General features: G+C 48.4%; 1 protein-coding gene across 2 annotated transcripts in view; it reads left to right on the plus strand.

The window, feature by feature from the left end:
• The first annotated feature begins 5,719 nt into the window (after positions 1 to 5,719).
• VSIG10 (V-set and immunoglobulin domain containing 10) overlaps positions 5,720 to 20,970 on the plus strand; it is a 38,147-nt gene continuing 22,896 nt past the window's right edge. The window contains exons 1-3 of one of the 2 annotated variants that reach the window (XM_082699781.1): positions 5,720 to 5,766; positions 6,114 to 6,959; positions 14,377 to 14,658. In XM_082699781.1, the coding sequence (XP_082555907.1) occupies positions 6,881 to 6,959; positions 14,377 to 14,658 (361 nt within the window). In that variant the 5' untranslated portion in view covers positions 5,720 to 5,766; positions 6,114 to 6,880. Of the gene's footprint in view, positions 5,767 to 6,023; positions 6,960 to 14,376; positions 14,659 to 20,970 lie in introns of those variants that run through there. The other variant, XM_082699780.1, reaches the window with a different exon arrangement.

The following is a 20,970-nucleotide window of genomic DNA, read 5'->3' on the forward strand; positions in this document are numbered from 1 at the left end:
AAGGGAGAACAGAAGGGCATGCTTTTATAAACGTCAGCCTGCTCTCCATAGAGCGGCAAGGAAGCAAGAACAAGTTCTTTCCAGAAGACAGTCACGGAGTGATGGATAAATAAGGCAGAGAAGAAACAAGCAAAGAGGTGCCCTGAGTTCTCAGGGTCACTCAGTGGCCTGAATGTTTGTTGGATGTCCACTACCTGAATTCAAATACGGTATCTCCATGCCATGGAATTTAATTTGGCCACAACAAGGAATGGGGTGCAGGTAGATCCCACAACACCGGTGAACCCTGAGAACATTGGGCTGAGTGAAAGCAGCCAGAGTCCACACACATCGTTTGATTCCATTTATATGAAATGCCCAGAACAGCCAAATCCACAGAGATGGGAAGTGGATTCGTGGTTGCCAGGGGCTGGGGGTGGGGAGAATTGAGGGTGGTAACTAAGGTGAGGTGTTTCTTTTCGGGGTGGCAAATGTAAGAAATTGTGAGGACGACTGGACAACTCTGACAACCGAAACCCACTGAACCGTATACTTTAGTTATTTTTAAAGATTTATTTATTTATTTTGGAGAGAGAGAGGGAGCATGCAAGGGGAAGGGACAGAGGGGGAGAGAGACCAATCCTAAGCTGCTGAGCATGGAACCTGAAATAGAGCTTGACCCCATGAATCTGAGATCACGCTCTAAACAGAAGTCAAGAGTTGGAAGCCCAACCAACTGAGCCACCCAGGCACCCCTGAACCATACACTTTAAATGAGTGAATTCAGGGGCACATGGGTGGCTCAGTAGGTTAAGCATCTGACTCTTGATCTCAAGTCTTTTTAAAAAATGTTTTATTTATTCATTTGACAGACAGAGATCATAAGTAGGCAGAGAGGCAGGCAAAGAGAGAGGAAGGGAAGCAGGCTCCTTGTTGAGCAGAGAGCCTGATGCGGAGCTCAATCCCAGGACCCTGGGATCATGACCTGAGCCAAAGGCAGAGGCTTTAACCCACTGAGCCACCCAGGCACCCCTCTGTTCAAGTCTTGATCTCAGAATCTGAGATCAAGCCCCATGTAGAGCCTACTTAAAAAAAATAATAAATGAGTGAATTCATAGTATATAAAGCTATTGGGGAAAAAAATCCTCATTGAATTTCACACATCTGGGTAATCGGAATAGCCAAATCTTCTATCATTACATAAACTTTGAAAATACAACTGTTGATGGCTTTATAATATTCCAACAGTTGCATACTAGATAACCAGCAAAAACTGTAATATCCAGAAGGTGGTGAGACTGGTTGTTACTGGGAAGAGGACTGAGACAAGGAGAAGATGAACAGAAGACTTATTTTCAGATAGAATTTCACTGTAAGGGGTATCTAGGTGGCTCAGTGGGTTAAGGCTCTGCCTTCGGCTCAGGTCATGATCTCAACGTCCTGGGATGGAGCCCCGTGTCGGGCTCTCTGCTCCTCAGGGAGCCTGCTTCCTCCTCTCTCTTCCTGACTCTCTGCCTACTTGTGATCTCTGTCATCAAATAAATAAATAAAATCTTAAAAAAAAAAAAAAAGAATTTCACTGTAAAATTGCTTGGATTTTTTCAGTATGACTCAGTTCACAAATACCAGTGAAGTGTCTCTGTTCTCTGTCCCATGTGTGAATTATTGTTTTCTCATTGTTCTCCTGCTTCCCCATTTTCTTCTGCATTTAAAAGTTTTTTAAATAGTGGTAAAATATGTATAACGTAAAATTTACCATCTTTACCTATTTAAGTTACAGTTCAGAGGCATTAAGTACATTCACAAAGTTATGCAACCATCACACCATCACACCATCTGCCTCTAGAACTCATCTTTTCCATCTTGCAAAACTGAAACCCCCATGCCCTCTCCCCCACACACCTCTCCCCCCAGCCCCTGGCAACCGCGCTTCTAAGTCCCTCTTAGAAATTTGACTGCATGAGGCACCTCAAATACATAGAATCACACAGTATTTACAGTATTCGTCTTTTTGTGACGGGCTTATTTCACTTAGCACAATGTCAGCAAGGTGCATTTGAAATTTTTTTTTTTTTTTTTTTTACCATTCATGTCTTATTACTTTTCCAGTTAAAGCCTAGTTACTTGTAAAAAAAAAAAAATCGCAATGCATATCTCTGCTAAAGAAATGTATATTCCTGGGGTGCCTGGGTGGCTCAGTGGGTTAAGCCTCTGCCTTCGGCTCGGGTCATGATCTCAGGGTCCTGGGATGGAGCCCCACATCGGGCTCTCTGCTCAGTGGGGAGCCTGCTTCCCCCTCTCTCTCTGCCTGCCTCTCTGCCTACTTGTGATCTTTCTCTCCGTCAAATAAGTAAATAAAAAAAACTTAAAAAAAAAAAAAAGAAATGTATATTCCTGCTAAAGAAACAAGCAGGAGACAAGACGTCGTATAAAAATGTCATCCCACCTTTGTTAAACACACACACACACACTGGAACTCAGCAGACATGACTAGAGGTTTCTAGTGATGTTACTGACAAATTCTAGATGGGTTATAGTTACACTTCATTTTCTATTTTTTTGTTTTTTGTTATTCTAGAGAGAGATTGATATGCTTATAATCAGGCAAAAGCAAATGCCATCTAAGAATAAGTGTCTCAACTTCGGAAAGATGTTTCCTCCAAGTTTTCCCTGGAAATCCCGAGTTTACTAACTTCTTCTATTGCCGTAAATTAAATAAATACACTTGCTGCTATCAACCCATATGTTCCAATTTGAAGATAGGAAAATCACATTTATTTTGGCTAACAAATGGCATTCAGCAGTGTGAGATCAAAGAACCGGAGACCGATCAAAGAATGTTTTCTACTTGAGTCATCTGTTCGGCTCTTGGGCCATCTAGTCGAAAGTTTCCCACCTTGGAATTATGTCACTGGGGGAAAGAGGTGTATTCCAGGAGTGCTGGCTTGGGAGAACTGACTGTACATCCAGTAAAGTCACTTCCCAGTGATAGCCTGGAACTGGTAATGATGGAATTATTTACACCAAGGAAATTGGCAAATACTACAAGTCAAGCCCCGCCCCTCCCCCCCCTCCCCCAATCACCACCAGCAGGAGAGACTGTGGTTAGACAGTCACCAGCTTACCTGCTAGGCTGCATTCATCTCTGGGGTGGGTGAACCATCCCCCTCCCTTCAGCCCCCCCGGCTGCCCATTTCTCAGGGAACTGGCTGGTCATTTCCTTGATCTGTCTGTAGGCACCATTTGCTTTCCGGGTTTGGGTCCACCTTCCACGTTCTGTGGTTCTTGCGGGTCAGAGATACCAAACTTTGCCCTCCTGTTCTCCAGTCCAGAGAGGAGAGGCTCTGGTCCAAAATAGTAGACTCATTTGACAACTCTCTATATTTTCCACTTTCTTATCTCATCCTGCCAGCTTCTTCCTAGAACTTCGCCTGATTTCAGCAACTTTCCTGCTATGGCCTCTGTATGCCAGTTTGTTCCCTCTGGGCAGAAGGCAGAGGAGAAGTAGGAGGAGGTGGTGTTTGGAGAAGGCTTAGCAAGCTTTTTTTCCCAGAGAACAAGCCAGGTTGGTTTTGTTGTCCCTGTCCCATGAGGTGCCAGCCTGTGGGTCCCAGGCCTCTCCACCGGGGTACGGGCAGGATGGTCAAGCCCCTCTCTATGCTTCTGGAAGTGTGGGGGTACAGAGTCTACTGACTAGCCAGGCGGCTACTCCAGCTGTTCCTGATTGACCTGCTCTTTCTGACGCCCCCAGGAGAGTATCTCTAGGTTGAACAGAGAAGCAGGTTGTTGCTAAGAAACCTTTCAGTGTTACCTCTAGGGAGAGGACAGGAGAAGAGGAGTAGCCGGGCAGAAAGAATAGGTAGCTTGATGGCCTCCGAGACCCAGGCTGTAGGAGGGCTGGCTACGGAGTCAGGCAGGAGCCCCATGCTGTCCCTCCCTCCACGACTGAATAAGACAACTATGCCTTGGACCTGGAGTCAGATCAGCTCCCCCGCCCCCACCCACCCATTCCCTTGCTGTGTCACCTGGCTTCTCCGAACCCTCTCTAATTCCCTACCTCTCAGGGTTGTATTGAGGAGTCAGTGAATTCAGGTAGGTAAAGCACTTAGCCGAAACATTTTGTTAATTCACTGGAGGTGAAAACAAAACAAAATAGTAGTAGCCTGAGCAGAGAGGGCTTTGAGCCTCATGTTTAATATGTGCCTATGGGATTTAGGATTAATATATGACTATAGAGGCACCTAAGTGGCTCAGTGGGTTAAGCCTCTGCCTTCAGCTTGGGTCATGGTGTGGGGTCCTGGGATCGAGCCCCACATCAGGCTCTCTTATCAGCAGGGAGCCTGCTTACCCCTCTCTCTCTCTGCCTGCCTCTCTGCCTACTTGTGATCTCTCTCTCTCTGTGTCAAATAAATACAATATATGACTATAGATTGGGGTTGATACTTTAACAACTCTTCACTGAGTCCCTTCCTGCAAATCGAGTCACTGTGTCTTTCCAACAACCCGTGAGGCACAGATCATAAAACTAAGGCTCTAAAAGGTCCCTACTTTGTTAGGGACCCCAGGATGAACCCCCACTGGTCATTGGTCTAGACAGTGTGCTTTCTACTATCCAGAGCAGCCTGAGCCGCTACGGGACATCAGAGTGGGGCATTTCCTGACGGCTCCTGTCTCACCGTTGGCCACAGCCCATACCCAGACCAGAGAGAGTGGGTGTTTCCTGGGCCACACAGCCGTCCTAGGAGCCCTGCTCAGGGGCATGCCCATGGCCGCCGGCCCAGTGACCACCCCCCCCCCCCCCCCCCCCGCCAAGCATCCAGACCATGGTAGCCTTTTTATAAGTAACAAAATTATTCTGTTTGGCAGGACTTGGTGTGGGACAGAGATGGACCCCAGTCCTGGCTTTGCCACCAGCCAGCTCAGTGACTCAAGAGTTTACCCTCCTGGAGCTCATTTATTCGGTGGGATTGCATGATTTCTTGGGTACAAGGGTTGTAGGGAGGGCCCAATGAGATTAAGTTTCTAAAAGGCCCCAGCCATGCAAACTAGTCAGCATTGTAAACCATCCCTGAGGAAGTTGATCCTTCTTGGGGGTTGGAGAACTGGGCATAAGCACCTTGCATTCGACTCCACAAATATATCAGCATGGGCTGTCCTGTGCAATTCCCCACCTGAGGTACCACCAGGATCACAGAAAATTCCAGATCCTCAGCAGGAAACTTGCCAGCTATTGATTCGACTTCTATCTTGTTTGCTTCAGGTGGGGAACGTGAGGTAAGAAGTTAGGAGTTAGCCAGAAAAGCTTGGGGAGCTACAATATCAAAACCAATGAACTCTCATTTGTTTATTTAACAAATACATAGTGGGTGGTTGCATGGTGCCAGGCACTGAGGAAACAGGAAGAGGTCATCTAGGAGAGAATTTACCTTCCATCACGAGGTAAAAGATGAAACGTGAAACTGAAGGGAAAGGAGAGCCGGCTGAAGAGTTAAATCACTTTGCAAAAGAGGGAAAAGGGAAGAACCATTTTATGCAATTTTATGGCTCAGTTCATCAGGCAAGACACACTGTTTTTATTCGTTTCAAGAGGATTTCATCATGGAAGAAGTATTTCAATAAGGGGCCTTTGGGGCAACAGAACAGATGATGTTTCTTTTTTTCCTTCAGTGATGTTTCTTAATAGCAATTTGGGGGTTTTTGCCCCAGTATTTTATGATGAACATTTTCAAACCTGCAGAAAAGTTATAAGAAGGCAAACACCGCTGTACCCCCTCCTAGAGTCTGCAAGTAATATTTTACTATACTAATTGCTTTTTTTTTTTTTTTTTTTTTTAAGGAAATTCCGCCTAGGACAGTTTCAAGTATCCGCTTTTCCTGAGGATATGGTAGCCTTGTTTGTCCTAGGACAGGATGGGGTGAGGATGTGGCAGGGCAGAGGAATCTCGGCTCTCTGGGAATCAGACTGAATGAGGTTGCGGTTGGGGGGGCGCAGGAGACAGAAAGCTCTGAGAACGAGTTCTGCTGACCCCTGGGTTCTCGATCTTGCTGTGTGGTCTCAGCTAGTTCACAGGAGAACAGGAGTCTCGTGGCGCTTTTGGCTGGAGGTCTAAGGGATCATCTTTCTCCTGCTCTAGACTTGTCTTCTTCGTTGGGCAAAGGGTAGAAGACAGCCATGGCGGCCCTGGCAGCCGCCCTGAGCACGGGACAGCACACGAGAACCCCAGAAGAGCTAAGCTGGGACGCCGAGGGGACCCTGAATTCTGCAGCTTGGCAGCCCGCCCCTCCGGCTGGCCACGCTCCTCCGGGTGCTGCAGCCGGAGCGCCCGGGAGGGGGAAGCAGCCGGCGAGCCGGAGCGGGGGAGCCGTCCTGCGGCAGCTGCAGAGCTCTGCCGGGCCCCAGCTGTCCCCGCGACTCCAGGCGGCCGTCCCGGGCGGAGTGGGCTTGGGGAGGGACCGGCCTCCGCGCTCCACCCCCGGCCGGGCCGGAGTCGGCTCGGCGCGCCCGGGCGCGCGCCCTTTGCATAAAGCCCTCCTCCCCGGCCAAGGTAGAGGAAGTTGGGCTCCCGCCTGGATGGGAGGCGGGAGGGAGTCCCGCTCCTGTTGTTTTCCGCGAGCGGGAGTGGGTGGCGGGCGCAGAGGGCGGGGTGCGCCCTCCCACCCCGGGCCGGGCGCTCCCCAGACAGAACCGCGCCGGCAGCCCCAGGCTGTTCCCACCGCCGGACGTCGGGCTCAGCGCTAGCATCCTTCCCGGAGATTGCGGAGAGTGGGGCTCCTCTGTCGTTCCGAGGACCTGGGAGGAGCACTCAGGACCCCAGGGGCCGGGGCCCTGGGGGTGGGGACGCGCACCCACCCAGCCGGAGCCTGCGATTCCTGAGCAGTCCCTGCCCGCCTCTGGGGCGAGATGGCCGCAGGCGTCCGGGCGTCCCGGCCGCAGGTCCTTGTCTGCCTCGGGGTGCTGCTGGCCCGCTGGGTCGCCGCAGGTAAGGGGCCGCGATCCGGAGGGAAAAGTTGAGTTTTGCCAGGCAAAGAGGAGAGCCAGGGACCCAATTCCCTCCGACTCCGCGGGAGCCGGTTGTGGCCGCGGCCCCGCAGCCGCCCCGGGAGGGTCTTGAGTTTCCTGCTCGCTGCTCGGCTCCTTTTGCAGGAAGGAATTTTCCCGGGCGCCTGATGGAGGGCAAGATATCCCCAGTCTCTTGGAGTGGGCAGGCAGCGAGGCTGCAGAGGGCCTGCAGAGATGGAAATTTTGAAGATGGGAAAATTGGAGAGGCACGTGTAGGGGGGGAAGTGGCATTTTGTGGTGGGCTGCTTTTTTTTTTTTTTTTTTTTTTGTGGACTGTTTTTTTTTTTTGTTTGTTTGTCTGTTTGTTTGTTTTTAAAAAGCGTCGGATGTAAATTTGCTTTCTGGTTTTACCTGCTGCGCTGGGGCTCAAACTCCAGGCTGCTTTATTCTCTGCTTCCTCTGCCCAAGGTTGAATTCGCCTTACACTGGTAACCTGTGGACTTCCCTACACACCCTTGCAAGCCAACCGTGCGGATTAGCACATTCAAAAACCATGCCTTCCGTCCTTCGCCTTAAAGAAACACAAACAAAACCTTTTTATTTTGAAGTAATTTCAGACTTTGAGAAAACTCGCCTTTCCACTTGACATGACCTCTTCCACTTGACATGATTGGCAGAAGGCCTCAAATGCTTCATCTGTGCTCTCCCTTGTAACACTAAGTTTACAGGTTGTTTACAAAAATATATAGGATACAGAAATATTGAAAAAGCATTTCTGAATTTAATGCACCAGCGAATGTGTGTATTTTGTGTGCAGGGCAGGGTGACAAGTAGTGAGAGCAAGGACTCAGGTGGAGGGAAAGGAGATGGGGCCGGAGGTGGTGTACCTTGCCAGAATACTTGGGGTGTTCTTTTCTTTCTTTCTTTCTTTCTTTTTTATAAGATTTTATTTATTTATTTGAGAGAGAGAGAGATCACAAGCAGGCAGAGAGGTGGGCAGAGAGAGAGGGGGAAGCAGGCTCCCTGCTGAGCAGAGAGCCCCATGCGGGACTTGATCCCAGGACCCTGAGATCATGACCTGAGCCGAAGGCAGAGGCTTACCTCACTGAGCCACCCAGGCGCCCTGGGGTGTTATTTTCTGTGTAGCCCATGCCTGCACACACTGCTGATTGATTTCTGTAACAGGAATTGCCCCCCGCCCCCAGCTTCCTAGCAGCAAGTGCTAAAAGTTCCTAACCATTAGGCTGTCCTAAGATTTTGTTTTGTTTTCGGCAATCATTTAAAAACAGTAAAATTTCCCATAATCTAGGTTTCCAGTTTATCTGGAAAAAATGTGATGATCGGGCAGCCCCGGCTTTCCCACCTGGAACTGAGCAGTGGTTACACCTTCTCTCTAGGGCTTGTGACCCCAGATTTGCTCCACCTCTCCTGTTGTAGTACTTAGTCCTGACCCTCTTCTATGGACCTTACCTGCGGGCCCCTGCTGGTGTTTCACTTAGTGGTCACTGTGCTACAGGAGGAGAGGACAGTCTCCAGTTGGCTCTCCCCGGAAGTTCCCTTCTCACCGGCTGTCTGCTGTGTTTACTGCGCCGTGATCATCAGGGGCCTTGGGACATCAGAACCCTGGGCGACAATCATCATTCTGGAACAAACCAGCTTTTAGCCTGGCTGCAGCTCACCGCACAGCGACGCTTCCTTCACTGCCATGCCCGGTCATTTTGCTATCAAGCCAAGTTCACCTTCATGGATAGTGCCAGGGGGCTTCCCTAGCTTGTATTTTTGCTGTTTGTTTTCCAAATTGGGAGTTATCTCAGGGGAAAAAATGGTTACTTCACTCCAACAATGTTCACGCCTGCCCTGTCCCCTCAGCTTGTAAATCTCCGGTCATTCTTGGGGAAAAGTTGGTAGAAAAAAAAATAAGTGTTGGGGTACAATCCCAGGTCTGTGAGCTATAGTAGGAGGGTAGCATTGGGAAATGGTTGCTTATATCGCTCCCTCCTTAGGTCCATATTCTGAATTTAAGGTGGGGGAAGGGAGGCCTTTGGGTAGGGAAGCCTGTGGATACCATGGGGACAGCTTCTGGTAACGCAAACTATTAGGATGTCTTATTGTCTCATCTGTCTAATCGGGAGACCAGGATAAATCCCTGTGACTCAAAGGACTGAAGACCTCCGTGACAGTCCCAGCTCTCCTAGTGACTTTTGTGGGCCTTTAGGGGAAATCACTTAAGCTTTCTGGACCTCAGTTTTCTCATCTGTGAAATGAGGGAGTATGGAAAGATCAAGCGTGGAACCATTGCTCCCTCGAGGACTGCCCCTTGGTGTCCCTGTTAGACAGAAGTCACTAACAGATGACCAAATTCTTTTCCACTCAGCTGGGACTCAGCCTGCCTCATCTTGAACCCAGCCCTCAGGACTTGCCACATCGCAGGACAAAATGACCTTCAAGGTCACCTTCAGCTTCAGTGGTTAAAAAGAATGGAGTAAGCAGGGGCACCTGGGTGGCTCAGTGGGTTAAAGCCTCTGCTTTCGGCTCAGGTCATGATCCCAGGGTCCTGGGATGGAGCCCCACATCGGGCTCTCTGCTCAGTGGGGAGCCTGCTTCCTCCTCTCTCTCTCTGCGTGCCTCTCTGCCTACTTCTGATCTGTCTGTCAAATAAATAAATTAAAAAAAAAAAAAGAATGGAGTAAGCAAAGCAAAGTGAAATGCCTTGAAATGGCTTCTTTTATGATTGCGTCTTTCTGCTCCTTGGAGAAGACAATGTTAGCTCAAGTTCCAGAACGAGACTTTTGCCAAGGCTTTTCCAGGTTCTTTCTTTATTCATCTGCCAGGGAGCTGGGAAGGGGCAGGTCCGTAATTCTATAGTTCATCTTCTCTCCTCCATGCGCATTGCCTCTGAGAACTTGGGTTCTCAGGCCTAATGGTTTAAAAAGAATTCTCACCTGCTTTTCAAAGTCATTGTTCAGAAGCCTTTCCTGCTGTTTTGGAATCTCTAGCATTACAAGACATTGTCTGCCTTCCAGTGAGTGACTTAGAGTTTTTTGGTTTTGGGGTGGTTTTTTTGGTTTTTTTGTTTCTTTTGTTTGTTTGTTTCTCATGTTTGGCAGTTGGGAGTGGTGTGGCACCCGAGTTGGAACATCCTGTTGCCCCAGGCTCCAGGGTTAGAAGGAGCCCCTTCTAAGTAGACAAAAGACCAAAAGCATATCACTGTTATTGTTTATAATAGGGAAGGCTTTTCAGAGGCAGGTGGCAGTTTATTTATTTTCTTAACTGCTTTATTAAGATATCATTTACTCACTCTTTTAAAGTATATAATTCAGTGGTTTTTAGTTTGTTCACAAGATTGTGCAACTGTCACCACTAATTGAGTCCAGAATGTTTTCATCACCCCAGAAAGAAAGAAAGAAAGTAGTATCGCAGTATTCTTCACTATTACCAGTCACTCCTCACTACTTCCTCCCCCCCAACCCCCCGACAACCCACTTGCCCCAACCCTACACAACTGCTAATCTACTTTTGATCTCCATAGATTTGCCTATTTTGGACATTTCATATAAATGGGATCACAGGGTATGGAGTCTTTTAGAACTACCTTCTTTCGCTTACTGTAATGTTGGCAGGATTCATCCATGCTGTGGTTTGCACTCCATTCCTTTTTATGGCTGAATAATACTCCCCTGGATGGATATACCACATTTTATTTGTCCATTCATCAGCCATCAGTCGGTGGGCATGTGGGTTGTTTCCATCATTTTTTTTTTTTATTTATTTAACAGAGATCACAAGTAGGCAGAGAGGCAGGCAGAGAGAGTGGGACTCGATCCCAGGACCCTGGGATCATGACCTGAGCCGAAGGCAGAGGCTTTAACCAACTGAGCCACCCAGGCATCCTGGGCTGTTTCCATCTTTTGGTAGTAATGAATAACACTGCTGTGAATGCACATGTAAAGTCTGTGAAGACGTAGGTTTTCATTTCTCCTGGATCTACACCTTGGGGTGGAATTGCTGAGTCACGTTGTGACTTTAACCTTGTGAGGAAATGCCACGCCGTTTTCCAAAGGAGCGGCCCCATTAAAAAATCCTACCAACGACGCGTAAGGATTCCAGTTTCTTTGCATTTTCACCAGTATTTGTTCATTTGCTGTGGTCTTTGATTTTAGCCATTCCAGTGAGTATGAAGTGGTACGTGTCTTATTGTGGTTTTCTTTTCATTGCCTTAGTGACTAACAGTGAGCGTCTTCTCACGTGCTTATTGGCCTTCCGTATATCTTTTTGGAGAAATATCCATTCAGATCTTTTGCCCATTTTAAAATTTTTATTATTTTTAATTTTTAAAAAAATTTTGTGTATTTATTTGACACAGGGAGAGAAAGATCACAAGTAGGCAGAGAGGCAGGCAGAGAGAGCAGGGGAAGCAGGCTCCCCAGTGAGCAGAGAGCCTGATTCGGAGCTCGATCCCAGGACCCTGAGATCATGACCTGAGCTGAAGGCAGAGGCTTAACCCACTGAGCCACCCAGGCGCCCCCTTTGCCCATTTTAAAAATGGTATTATTTATCTTTTTATTTTTGAGTGGTGAGAGTTCTTCATATGTTCTGGACACAACCCCGTCATCAGGTGGTTTGCAAACATTTTTATCACAGTCTGTAGTCTGTCTTCTCACTCTGTGGATGGTGTCCTTGGATGCACAAAAATTTTTATTTTGACAAAATCCAATTTAGTCATTTTTCTTTCATTACGTGTGATTTTAGTGTCCTGAGAAACCATTGCTTAACCCAAAGTGACAAAGATTTATTCTTTTTTCTTTTCTAAGCATTTTATAGTTTTAGCTCTTATATTTAGAGCTATGGTCCATTTTGAGTTAATTTTTTTTCTTAAGATTTTATTTATTTATTTGACAGAGAGAGATCACAAGTAGGCAGAGAGGCAGGCAGAGAGAGAGAGAGAGGAGGAAGCAGGCTCCATGTTGAGCAGAGAGCCCGATGCGGGGCTTGATCCCAGGACCCCGAGATCATGACCTGAGCCAAAGGCAGAGGTTTTAACCCACTGAGTCACCTAGGCACCCCAATTTTGAGTTAATTTTTATATATGTTGTGAGGTAAGGGGTCTAACCTCATTCTTTTGTACGCGGATGCCCAGTTGTCCCTGTGCGGTCGTCAAAGGCAATTTATTTTTTAATGAAATACCACCTTTCACAAACCCCAGTGTATTCACATACTTTGAAAACTTCTGATGTGGTGGACAGAGAACATTTTAGAGGACAGCAAGAAGTCTAGCTTCTGGTCCCACCCTGCTACCTTCTCACAGTAGAACTTGGATCTAACCCACTTTCCTTCTTGGCATCACACCTTTCCCATCTACTGAGTGCAACAACATGAGTAGAAGACTCCTAACAGGTTCTGCCCATTAGTTCTGTGCCTGCAGCCTCTTTGTATTTGGACATTGATTGTGGAGGGGGGCTGTCATGTCTTGACACTTCTCAGCAAATGGGCTGAGAAGCAAATTTGCTTCTTGTTACCTGGTGACAGTCTGTGCCAGATCCGTTGCCCTTCACACCTGTCAGTCATGAGTAAGCATTAGAATCACCTGGAGATCTGCCTTCGACGCAGGTCATGATCCCAGGGTCTGAGGATCGAGCCCCACATCAGGCTCTCTGCTCAGCGAGGAGCCTGCTTCCCCCTCCCTCTGCCTGCCTCTCTGCCTACTTGCGATCTCTCAAAATAAATAAATAAATAAATAAATAAATAATCTTTAAAAAAAAGAATCACCTGGAGGGCTTGTTAAAATGCAGTGCTACCTTCCACCTCCATCCCTAGATAGGGGATTTATCTGATTTACATATTCTGGGGTAGGACCTGATAATTGGCACTTCTAACGTGACGCTGCTGCTGCTGATCTGGGCTTTCGAACACGCTGTTCCCTCTTCCTGGGAGCCCCAATTTCCATGTACCTGGCTAATTCCTACCTGTCCATAGGATCTCAGTGTGGCCTCCTGGAGGAGGCCTTCTATGGCAGTCACCCCAGCTGGGCTTAGGAGCCCCTTCTCTGAGGCCATGTCATGGTATTGATCACCCTGGATGATAATTGCCGGTTTATTGTCTGTTTCCCCCACTAGACTGTGAGATTCTGGAGGTCTGTCTCTGTGTTGCCCATCACTGGCTCCCCAGTGCCTAACACAGGGCATGGCCAAAGTTGGAGCAGCAAGAGAGCTTTGACTACCAGGATCGTTTGCATTAGCAATGGCAAGAGCCAGCAGTAGGAAGGTGGGATCAAAGCCCAGGCCCTCTTCCTTCCATCCCTTCTGGATTTCCAGGCAAATAAAACCATTTGGGTTCTGTATGGGTTATTTATTGCCTGCCACATTAGTACTGCATAGCAATCACAAAATGACCGAAAGTGCTCAATATAGCTCAAGGGCTGGGGTTAGTCGGCTCTGCTGATCTTGCCTGGGCTCACTCACGTGTCTGGGCATCCTGTACAGGGTGGCTGGGGGCTGATCTGGACGGGCCTCAGCTCAGATGATTGAGACACCTGGGGTCTTTATATGTAGCTCTCATCCTCTTCCTGGGTCCTATCACGGGCATGTCCTGCTCGTGATGGCAGGAGGCGTGAGCAAGACCAGTTAAACCAAGTGCTTAAGCCTCTGTGAGCATCGCGTCTGCTAACCCCTCATTGGCCAGAGCAAGCCACGTGATCCAGCGGGGCTTGGGGTGGGAGCGCAGCCAGTCCTGCGGTGCAGGGCACGGATGGTGCGGGGAGGGGGAGATCTGGGGCTATCTCTGTGGTTGCCGTTCGGCAGGTTCATCATCAGCCCTGGCAGTAATCTCCACAGAGTGCTTAAAAACACACCCCTGGGGGCGCCTGGGTGGCTCAGCGGGTTAAAACCTCTGCCTTCGGCTCAGGTCATGATCTCAGGGTCTTGGGATCCAGCCATGCATCGGGCTCTCTGCTCGGTGGGGAGTCTGCTTCCCCTCCCGCCTCTGCCTGCTTGTGATATCCGTCTGTCAAACAAATTAAAAGGAAAAAAAATCTTTTTTTTTTTTTTTAAAGATTTTATTTATTTATTTGTCAGAGGGAAAGCGAGCGCGATCGAGCACAGGCAGACAGAGTGGAAGGCAGAGTCAGAGAAGCAGGCTCCCTGCGGGGCAAGGAGCCCGATGTGGGACTCTATCCCAGGACACTGGGATCATGACCTGAGCCGAAGGCAGCTGCTTAACCAACTGAGCCACCCAGGCGTCCCAGGAAAAAAAATCTTAAAAAAAACAACAGCACACACACACCTTAATTTATTATTATTATTTTTTTATTTTTTTTTAAATCCTAATGCAGAGGGATGGTGCACAGGGGAGGGTGTTCAGAGATGAAGAGATGTAGTAACAGCCTGACCTTCCTCGTGCAGGGTTGGAGGCTCTGGTCATTGGAGAGGTTCACGAGAACATTACTCTGCACTGTGGCAACGTCTCGGGACCAAGGGGCCCGGTAACCTGGTACCGGAATGACTCGGAGCCTGTCTTCCTCCTGTCCTCCAATTCCAGCTTCCCGCCGGCTGAGCCACGCTTCTCTCTGGCAGATGCCAGTTCGCTGCACATCAAGGCGCTGAGGCTGCAGGATGAGGGCAACTACACCTGCTGGGAGGTCCTGAACGAGACTCGGTGGTTCCGAGTGTGGCTGCAGGTGGCGGGTAAGTGTGATGGCAGGGGCCTGGGGCCGGCTGGCCAGGTGGGCACAGAGCCTTGGGCGGGAGGAAGGCTTTGGAGGCATGCCCGGGTTTCGTCCTGGGCTCTGCTACCTGCAAGCCCAGTCACCTCTCATATCTGGATGTTCTCATCTGTGAAATGGGGGTGAAAAGAATTCTCCTGTCCTAGGATTGCTGTGAAGACTGGATTCTGGTTTATGTCAATAAACTGCTGTTGATGGCTCCTGGCATATTAGTTAGCGATTACTTTCAGCTGGTTAGTGCCGTCCTTGCTGTGAATACGATTTTATTATGCACCGCAGTCAGAGCATATAACATGATGGAGTCAGACCGCCCAAGTTCCAGTCCTGGGGTTGTGTCACCTTGAGTTAGGATCTCAGAGCATTACTTGTCCTTATTTGTTAATTGAGGATGATACATCATGGACCTTGGTAGGTCTAGTGCTCCTATGCTACGGTGCTTACTGTAGGGCTTGGCGTGAGCTACTATTGTATAACATGCTGCACTTCCCTCAAACAGTATATTATCTGTGGATATACGTGCATGAATTTAGAATAGGGGTTGGCAAACTCGAGCCATATCTGTGGGTCTTATTTGACCTGCGGGCTACGAATATTTTTTACATTTTGAAAGGCTTGGAAAAAACCCCAAAGATGAATGATAATTATGACATGTAAAAATGATATGAAGTTCCAGTGCCCATAAAGAAGGCTTTGTTGGGACACAGCCACTCTCTGAGTGCCTTTGGTGCTGTCCTGGCAGAGTTGAGTGGCAGTGATGTGGGGTGGGTGACCTGCACAGCCTAAAATATTTACTCGATGGCCCTTTGCAAAGAAAGTGGTGCTGCATACTGGTTTAGACGGATAGTCCCATGTTCTAGATCCAGAATGTGTCATTTAGTAGAAATAGACACGTGATGCCTACTGCTCCCTAGTTTCCTCATCTGTAAGATAATTTATTTATTTCTTTATTATTCAGTATATATCTATTGAAAGCCTGGTGCCGGGCACTGGTCAAGGCACTGGGCCACAGGAGTGAACAGGACAGACAGGGCCCCTACATGCATGGAGCTCACATCCTAGTGAGGGAAGATGGACCCGTAAGCAAGTACATGAATGTGTCAGTACCAGAGTGATGAGGGCAGAGAGTCAAGGTGGGGTGATTCTCCGAAGCCCTTTATTTTTTAAAATATTTTTTTTAAGATTTTTTTTTTTTTTTTTTAATTTGACAGAGAGATCACAAGTAGGCAGAGAGGCAGGCAGAGAGAGAGAAAGGAGGAAGCAGGCTCCCTGCCGAGCAGAGAGTCCGATTCGGGACTCGATCCCAGGACCCTGAGATCATGACCCGAGCTAAAGACAGAGGCTTAACCTACTGAGCCACTCAGGTGCCCTCTCTGAGAGCTCTTTAAATGAGGGGGATCAGAGAGAACCTTTTGGAGGAAGTGACATTTCAGCTGAACAATGAGTAGGAGCCTGTTGTGCAGAGATAAGAGTAACTATAGGAAGAACTATTTCCTGGGTCAGATGAGTGTGATGCGTTTACAGATGGGGAGAAGACTGGTGTGGTGGGAGCCCGGTGTGTGAGAGGTATGGGTTGAATTATATCCCTCCAAAATACTGAAATTCCAACTCTTGGTATCTGTGAATGGGACCTTACTGAGAAATAGGGTCTTTGCTGAGGGAATCAAGTTTAGATGAGTCATTCGGTGGGCCCTCATCCAAACTGATGGGCATCCTTCTTTTTTTTTTTCTTTTTAGAGATTTTATTTATTTATTTGACAGAGATCACAAGTAGGCAGAGAGGCAGGCGGGGTGGGGGGCAGCAGGCTCCCTGCTGAGCAGAGAGCCCGATGCGGGGCTCAATCCCGGGACCCTGGGATCATGACCTGAGCCACCCAGGTGCCCCTGATTGGCATCTTTCTAAGGAGAGGAAAAGGCACGTGACACCCAGGAAATTATGCCGGAACAACAGAGGCAGAAAGTGGAGAGATGCTGTTGGAAGCCTAGAAATGCCAGGGACTGATGACCACCACCGGAAGCCAGGGAAAGAGCGAGGAAGGATTCTCCCCTGCCCTCCTGACATGTGAATTTCAGACTTCTGGCCTCCAAAACTGTGAGAGAACCCATGTCTGTTGTTTAAGCCACCTCACTTGTGGGACTTTGTAAAGGCAGCCTCAAGAAACTAATACACCCAGCAAGGAGTTGAGATTTTTATTGTTGCTGTGGTGGGTGCCGGAGGAAAACTCCTAGAGCCTGAAGCTTGGATGTGGCATTATTTCAGTTACACATGCAGGCTGTATGTGTGTGATCTCAGGAAGGACTGATAAAAATAGGGAAGCCGACTGGAGGCATTAGAGGTTGGTGGCCAGAACCAGGGTGGTGGCAGTGGCCTTGGTGAAATGCACAGCCTCAGAAATGATGTTGGAGGTAGACCAATAAGACATGCTGGTGGATTGGAAGTGGAGGATGAAGAAAAGCAAGGCTTCAAGGACGTGTCTGGGTTTTTGGATGGTCTCTAAAGTTTCTGCCCACTCTGGAATTTGGGACTGCAGTGGTTTTGCGTTTGGAGATGCCACAGTTGAACGGCTGAATTGCCAAGAATGAATGTGGGTGTATTAAAAATGTTACCCATCTTGGCCCAGCTCTGCTCAGTTCCTACTTGTGAGCCCATGGGCCACTCATTCCTGCTGCCAGTCATTAATAATTCCTCATGGCAGTCTCCGCAATAAAGGCCTTCTCTCTTGACCACAGAGTAAGACAGCATTAACAACTTGTTGCTTTTTTTTTTTTTTTTTAAATCATCACTCTCTCCAGTTTATGGTGACTTTATCTGACATTGATTAATCATTGGCTAAGTTTATGGGAGGGTGGATTAGTTTCATTATTGCCTTATAGGGACATAAATGTAAGGCCTTTTTATAATGCACATGAACTTAAAATCTTAAAAGAATCACTAAACTCAAATGGTTCTTGGGGCTCCCTGAGTTACTGTGAGGTGATTTGTATTACGGAACGTCTTCATTTGGACACATACGGTGTCCCCGACTGGTGTGGGCTTGTTTGTGAAAACTGGATGCAGACCTAGTTTGGGGTGCCGTAACCACAGTAACGTAGGCTGGGTGGTTTCAACAACAAACACTTCTGGCAGTTCTGGAAGCTGGGAAGTCCGAGATCAAGGTGCCGGGAGATGTAGTGTCTGGCGAGGCTCACTTCCTGGTTTGTAGATAGGTTTTCTCATTGTGTCCTCAGTTGATGGAAGGTAGAGAGAGAGAGGAAGGAGGGGTCTTTTCTTAGAAGGGCTCCAGTCCCATTCATGAGGACTTAACTCTCATGACCTCCTCATCACCTCCTCCCAAAGGCCCCAACTCCAAACACCATCATTGGGAATTAGGTTTCAACATGAATTTTGGAGGGGATACAAGCATTCGGTCCATAGCACAGATGTCCTGTGATTTCCCACATACCAGAGCCCTCCAGAATCTCAGGTCTCAATCCCATTCTAGGACAAACCCTGGCAAACACAGACCCTTCCAGGCCTCAGGGAGCCCCTTGCGGCTCCTCCTTTGACAGTGGCTGAAGGGGAGGCCTTGACATCTCAGATGGGACTCGGCCCTTATTTTGCATGGAAGATTTTGGAATATGGATTAAGCCTAATCCATTTCTGGGAGGGAAGGGCCATCGTACTGCTGGGTAGCTGCGAGCATACACTGAGGTCCAGCTGCCTGCATTCAAATCCAAGTGCTGGGGGCTGTTGTCCTGGTGACGTTGAGAAAGTCCCTTGAACTCCTCTCACTTGTATGCACTTGGTTCATGTTACCTTGGCCACCTTGTTAAACAGGTGATGGGTTTCCTCTGGGAAAAATGCATCTCAGGTTCCCAGCAATCCATTAACACCCAACCCTTTGGAATGGGACCTTCTGTGGGTCAGGGATTCTGCGGGTCCTGATCTTGCTTTTCCCGTCTTTTCACTGACGTGGTTGATAACTGAGTCTCTTAAGGAGAAAAGTTTGGAAACATTTGAACATGGCCTTGGAAGGGAGGGAAAGGAAATTCTGAGATGTGACGAGTTGTTATCTGTAAGTGACTTTGAGTGTGTGGCCAGAGGTGCCAGAGAGACACAAAGCTGGCTGTATATGGGCCAGTAGCTTCTCCCTCCCTACCGCTGAGATCACTGGCTATTGATCGGGGGACATTTGGTGTCTCTGCCTTCCAGGGAATCAGGTTTTCTGTGCACTGGGATGATTTAATATGCCTGGGATGGGCACTGCGATGTGATTTTGTTACTTGTCTCAGGACACGAGACTGTACTATATTACTTGCTAATTTAATGTTGCAGTTGAAGAATCTTGTCTGCCGGATTGGGACCCCTGCTCCTGAGAAGACAGGAATCCTTTAGTCTAGGGCAGTTCGGGGCTGCCGACTTTATTTCATGGACTTACGCACCCTCTTCTGCCTCCAAATTGGGATGGGCAGGAGGTTAGAACTGCTGTGTTTACCTGCAGGGAGTCTGGAGGGATGGGCAAGGTAGCACAGACCTGAACACGTGCCACTAGACTTTGTTCTTCTTTAAAGATATCCGCTCTCGTGCACTGGTGAGCGGAGTGATCAGATGATGCCATGGCAGCCTGCAGTCAGACTTCATGGTACGTGGTGCCAGGCTCTCGCCGTGTCAGTTTTTCTCAGGCCACTCAAGTGTTGAGGGGGCATTTCAGCTGGATGGCACGTGGACTGTGAGGAAGCTGGTTGGTATCGACCTCCAAGAATCTCTTTGGAGTCAGCCTGGGAGTGCTCCCATCTAGCGAGCGATGTGGCCGTCACATCAGGAGAGGCCAGGAAGGGGCCTCAGGAAAGTCCCGTGTTCCGTGACTAATTGGGTTCATCTCTTTGCCCTCATCCTATAATGCCGAGGGTGACACTGTGCCCCCTCAGAACATAAGGTCCTCAGGAAAGAGTGTTCGGGCCACACTGAAGAAAGATTTTTTTTGGTTTCCTTCGGAAAATGGAGGACCCTTGCTTAGAGATTGATTACCTTGAGTCTTGCCAAGCTCATCTGAAGCAGAGATGGGTGCTTGTAAGAAGCTGAAGACCTCTGGGGTCCAGCTCTTTGGACAGGAACAGCAGTCACCTGGGAAATCGGGATGCAGTGGGGTTGTTGCATGTGTCTCTACGTTCAGTCTCTAAAAGTGATATCAAAAAAGTCTCTTTGAGGGGTGTCTGGGTGGCTCAGTGGGTTAAAGCCTCTGTCGTCGGCTCAGGTCAGGATCCCAGGGTCCTGGGATCGAGCCCTGCATCAGGCTTTCTGCTCACCAGGGAGCCTGCTTCCCTCCCTCTCTCTGCCTGTCTCTCTGCCTACTTGTGATCTCTGTCTGTCAAATAAATAAATAAAATCTTAAAAAAAAACAAAACAAAAAAACCCAGGGATGCCTGAGTGGCTCAATTGGTTGAGCAGCTGCCTTCGGCTCAGGTCATGATCCCAGCATCCTGGGATGGAGTCCCACATTGGGCTCCTTGCTCAGCAGGGAGCCTGCTTCTCCCTATGTCTCTGCCTGCCACTCTGTCTGCCTGTGCTCACTCCCTCTCTCTCCCTCTCTCTCTCTGACAAATAAGTAAATTTAAAAATCTTGAAAAAAAAAATAAATTAGTGTAAAAAAAAATAGTCTCTGTGAGTTCCCCCAAGGATCTTATCTCACTCTAGAACTATAGGTATGCCCACTCGTTAGCACAGACTACCTGGTACATTTTTAGGTCATTTTCAAATCAAAATGCTAGTCTGAAAGCAGATGCCTGACGACAACTCTTCCTGTTGGCGGGGAACCCAAAACACGGAGATGAGAATCTCCCTCCTGAGTTATAAGTCAACCCTGTGAGACCCTTGACTGGCCAAACGACGTTTATGGAGGGGAAAGAAAGAAGGGAGTTGTTCCCATGGTAGGAATGTCCACAGAGAAGAGAAAGGCAGTGGCACTGGTAGATTGTTCTAGAACAGGAATCCAACTTTTTCTGTAGAGGGCCAGATGGTAAATATTTTAGATGGTATGGCCCGATGGGTAAAGTCGAGGATGTTATATAAAAACTTACATAACAAGAGTGAAAACACACTTCCACATTTTTAAAAAAGATTTTATTTATTTGAGAGAGAGTGTGTGTGAGCAGGAGCAGGGGCAGGGGGGAGCCGAGGCAGAGCGAGAAGCAGACTCCTCGCTGAGCAGGGAGCCGGTGCGGGCGTCCATCCTGGGACCCCGAGATCATGACCTGGGCTGTAGGCAGACAGTGAACCATTTGAGCCACCCCGGGGTCC

Source organism: Mustela nivalis (genome assembly GCF_964662115.1).
Source record: "Mustela nivalis genome assembly, chromosome: 14".
NCBI lineage: Eukaryota > Metazoa > Chordata > Mammalia > Carnivora > Mustelidae > Mustela > Mustela nivalis.